This window comes from Populus alba, chromosome 14 (assembly GCF_005239225.2).
Source record: "Populus alba chromosome 14, ASM523922v2, whole genome shotgun sequence".
Classification (NCBI taxonomy): domain Eukaryota; kingdom Viridiplantae; phylum Streptophyta; class Magnoliopsida; order Malpighiales; family Salicaceae; genus Populus; species Populus alba.
Window position 1 is genome coordinate 263,906 of NC_133297.1, and position 4,832 is coordinate 268,737.

At 36.2% G+C, this 4,832-nt stretch overlaps 1 protein-coding gene across 1 annotated transcript; it reads left to right on the forward strand.

Moving 5' to 3' along the window:
• The first annotated feature begins 661 nt into the window (after window positions 1–661).
• Window positions 662–4,392, forward strand: LOC118059316 (IQ domain-containing protein IQM2). The gene is made up of 8 exons (XM_035072162.2): window positions 662–906; window positions 1,567–2,088; window positions 2,190–2,370; window positions 2,469–2,557; window positions 2,659–2,746; window positions 2,831–3,061; window positions 3,170–3,271; window positions 3,380–4,392. Exons 2-8 carry the CDS (start codon window positions 1,610–1,612, stop codon window positions 4,169–4,171), a joined length of 1,962 nt encoding a protein of 653 aa, XP_034928053.1. The 5' UTR covers window positions 662–906; window positions 1,567–1,609; the 3' UTR covers window positions 4,172–4,392.
• The last annotated feature ends 440 nt before the right edge of the window (window positions 4,393–4,832 follow it).

Below are 4,832 nucleotides of genomic sequence, written 5' to 3' on the forward strand. Positions count from 1 at the left end.
ATATATATATATCATTTACGAGTGACATCTTATGTCAACCAAGTATATATTATTTATATATTCATTGAATAAAAAACACATCAAATTTAAAATATTTTAGATATAGAAATAAGAAGTGACTTTCTAAGTTCTCGTAATGTATCCATAAAGTTCACCGCAAACACAAAAAATCAAACCACATCCCTCTCTAAAACTCTCATGGTCAACAACGTAAATAATAATTAAAATAGGTAATTTCCAAATTACTTAAACCTTGCAACACAAGAAAAACCCGTTCACACCCCTTCTGAAAAAAATTCATTATTTTTTTATTTAATTATTTGTTTGTTTACACAGTTAACCTTGTTTTAAATTTAATATTTTAATATTTTTTACGTGGTCACTCACAGTTTAAAACGCTATAAATTAATGGGCTCTAAGTAAGAAAAAAAAATTAATATGAGATTAAATTAATTTTGATGGTAATCAATATTTTTTTTTTTGTGGGATTAAACTTTTTTATTTTTGTTTTGTTTGGAGAAAAAAAAAAAACCTTAATAATTGTTTTTTTTTTTTTTTTGGGGGATTAAACGAAACCTCCTGGATTCTAACAAATGCAGAGTCCACTCCACGTGGCTGGAACAAAAGACTGACTTACTGATTGCCACCCTCCCTCCCTCCCTTCCCCCTTAAAAACTCCACTTCCCATGTCTGCCGCTATATATAACCTTCCTTTAGTGAAGCATCCAATTATTCTCTCTGTATTTCTTGTGTTATTCTTTGATAACCTCAAATCTCGCCCTCTCCCTCTCCCTCTCTCTCCCTCTCTCAAATACAAGCTCGAAAAATCATCAAAGATCAAATAAGCTGACCCCTTTTAACCCGGATTTTCGTACCTATAATTGGGTTATTAATCCACAATTCAAGGTAATGCTTCCTTCATATATTCTTGGGGTTTGGTTTTTTTTCTGCTTTTAGTTTCATTTCTGTTTCTGTAACCCTGTGTGCTATAATGGTAAATGTTTGGTCCTTTTGCATGTTTGATGACTTTGTTTTTCTGCAAAAAGTTGTGTTCTTGGCCATTCTTGGTTACAGTTATTATCATGGTAAATTGGTAATGTCATTTTTGAGATTTTTTATTTTTTGAAATGGTTTTGTTGATCTTTTTTTTTTTTTCAAGTTGATGCAGAAGACGTTATTTTTATGGACATTTGTTGTTCTGGGGTTTCTTCATTATGTTCTACTTGGTTGAATAAAAGTATGTGACTTTGTTTATTTGGAGTTTTGGGTTTGATTAAAGAAATATTTTTAGTTTGCAAAATGGGTTTTGCAGATCCATGGAGTTCTTCTCTGCTATTATAAATTCATCTTCATAGTTAAATGATCTCCTGTTTCTTGTGATATGGTATTGGTATTTAAACCAAAAACCTTATTAGGCAATACTACCAAGAGAAAACATGAGTGTTCTGAGATTTCTGCATTTGGCTATAAGAACATGCAAATCAATACTGTCAGATTTTGGAAATATTGACAAATTACATTTTATCATTTAAAATTAACTTCTGTGAATTGGTTTTGTTTGAACAGGAATCCAGAAAGTGTAGATTGCTGGAAACCCTTCCCTTCTTGAATGGGAATATCCTTGTCCTGCCCATTTTCTGAGTACGGCGATGTGGATACTGGCTTAGAATCTGTTATTGTAAAATCCATCAGCTTTGGAGACAATGAAGCCAAAACTCCGGTACGATCAGTTAGTTTTGGCAGTCAAGATTTTGAGCCTACAATATTGAAGTTTTTAGGTTCTGGGAAGATGGTAGTAGAAAGATCTGTTAGTTTTAAAGGAAGAGAATTGGAAAGAATGGTGCCTATTAGAGCTTCTCCACTAGACAAAGAAAAAGATTCCTCCACAAAGTTGGCTAGCATAAACAGCAAAGAGATGGATAACCAGTCCCTAATCTCAGATGATAGTTTGGAGACGATACGAAAGTTGGCAATTTTTGATCCCGCCAGCCCCAAACACCAGGCTGCTGTAAAATTGCAGAAAGTGTACAAGAGTTTCCGAACCAGGAGAAAGCTCGCAGATTGTGCAGTTCTTGTTGAGCAGAGCTGGTATGTATCTATTGATGAGTGCTAATCCTGGTCCTCTTTTTACAAAAAAAAATTAAGGATGCATAACCGTGTTCTAACAAAATTATATTTTATAATCTCAGGTGGAAACTCTTAGATTTTGCTGAACTCAAGCGGAGTTCTATTTCATTCTTTGACGTTGAGAAACACGAGTCTGCCATTTCTCGATGGTCAAGAGCAAGAACAAGAGCTGCAAAGGTTGGAAAAGGCTTATCAAAGAACGATAAAGCACAAAAACTTGCTTTACAACACTGGCTTGAAGCGGTAAGTCAAATGCAGGATTTCCATGGAAACTATAATGGTTAATTATTGCTCTCCGATCACTCTGATTCTGAATCTTTATTGCATCTTGTTTAAAACAGATTGACCCACGACATCGATATGGGCACAATCTTCATTTCTATTACCTTAAATGGCTTCATTCCAAAAGCAGAGAACCCTTTTTTTACTGGTAAGATTTTCTTATCCATGCTACTTTAGTAATTAAAATTTTGATTCTAGACACCTTGGATTCAAAGTTGAACTTTGTGTATACTGGCTTTGCAACTGCAGGTTAGATATAGGAGAAGGCAAGGAAGTGAATCTTGAAAAATGCCCTCGATCAAAACTTCAAAAACAGTGCATCAAGTATCTTGGTCCGGTGAGCTTTCTCAATAACACTTTCGTACTCAGCCCTTTATTTTATAACGTAAGTGCTTTTACTGATAAACATTTACCATTGCAGATGGAAAGAAAGGCCTATGAAGTTGTTATAGAGGATGGGAAGCTTCTCTATAAGGAGTCAAGGGAGCCTCTCCACACCACAAAAGATGCTAAGTGGATTTTTGTTCTCAGCACCTCTATGAACTTGTATATTGGCAAGAAGCTGAAAGGCAAGTTTCAGCATTCTAGCTTCTTGGCTGGTGGAGTCGCAACTGCTGCTGGTATATTAGTGGTTGACGGTGGAGTTCTTAAGGTATAACTACCATAACACAATAATTCATTGCATTTACGCCAAAGTTCCTATATGGTCTTCTGATATACAACATATCTGTTAACAGTGGCTACTTTCTATTTTTGGCAGGCAGTTTGGCCTCACAGTGGTCATTATCGGCCTACAGAAGAAAACTTTCAGGACTTCCTTTCATTCCTCAGAGAAAACAATGTTGATCTCACAGATGTGAAGGTAAATAATTTAAAGCACTTCTATTCTTTTCATATGTTATAAATTTTTATTGTAGTGATAAGAACTAGCAGGTCATTTGCTGAGCCTTTTATTTCCCTGATATTGCAGACAAGTCCTACGGATGAGGAAGGCAATGCTCTTCACCAACAAAGAAGCAGCAAACACCTTAGAAACAACTCATCAGATGAGGATTTGAGTCAAGCAGTGAATGATTTAGAAACTGAGGAAATCAATGTTCAAGAAGCGACTCCTGAAAATACCGATCCTGTTGAGGAAGAGACTTCTTCTGTTGTAGAAAAACAAAAGTCAAGGCGACTCAGCAACTTTAGTAGAATATTGTCCAATCTTGAAGTGCCAGAAAAGAGTGAATTGGTTGAGAAAATGGAAAGTGAAAATCATATGGTTGGATCACGTGGCAGTAATACATCTTCTCCGGTGGAAGATGGTTATGAATCGGCAGAAGAAGGATTAGGTACAGAACAGCATTCCTTGGAGCCGAATGACAACTTGTTTGATGAAGAACAAGGGGAAGACGAACAAACTGTTCCCGATGAAGCGATCATTGAAAGGATTAATTCTAAGAAAGGAATCGCGTCATATCAACTGGGGAAGCAGTTGTCTTGCAAATGGACAACGGGAGCTGGACCGCGGATTGGCTGTGTAAGGGACTACCCTTCAGAACTTCAGTACCGGGCTTTGGAGCAAGTGAACTTGTCTCCAAGAAGCTTTCTCCATTCAAGAAGTACTGGTTTAATGAATCGTAAGGTGTCCACACCGACTACTAATTTTAGCGGAGAATTAAGACCGATTACAGGCTTACCAGTGGTGGCGGGGGAGGAAGTTTTGCAAAGAACACATCCCATTTCTAAAGCACAATCATTGCCTCATGGGTTTCAGTAGAAGTAGCTAACTCCTAGTTGATTTATTCTTTTCTGTGTATAGAAAAGATGATACAGAAATTCTTTCTCTTTTCTTCCTTTTTTGAAGTCATTTATACTCATTTCTTTTTTCCTTTTTCCCTGTTCATTCATCCTGTACAAGTTGGAACAAAAATTGTAAAATCTTTTTGGGGTTTGAAACCCTTTTTATACAAAATGATATCTCCATTCATTCTTACCAAACTCACCAACAATAACTCTTACTGTTCATACATTCCTAACTTCATTTTGTTCACAGTACAAGGCTCCATTTAAGAATGGGTCACGTTCCCAAAACTATAATTTTTGATGCTTTTGGTTTTGGAACCGTGCTGGCACTCAAAACTCCTGTACTGGACTCTCTCAAATCCAGCTCCATTGGACTCGTTCAAATCCAGCTCAATGAATTGTCAAACCTCAGAAATTTCCTTCCAGCGCCATAAGAAATCAAATTATAAAAACGACCTTCTCTGGCTCATAATGATAAAGCGAAAAAGCAAGCCATTCATTTGTGTGATTTTAAGTGCTATCTCTGGAGCCTTTGATAAGAAGAAAAACCCCCTTCAAGCTGCCTCTCCTTGAATGCGTAAATTCGATTCTTAAAAAAAAATAATTATTTTAATACAACCACATCACTATTTTCA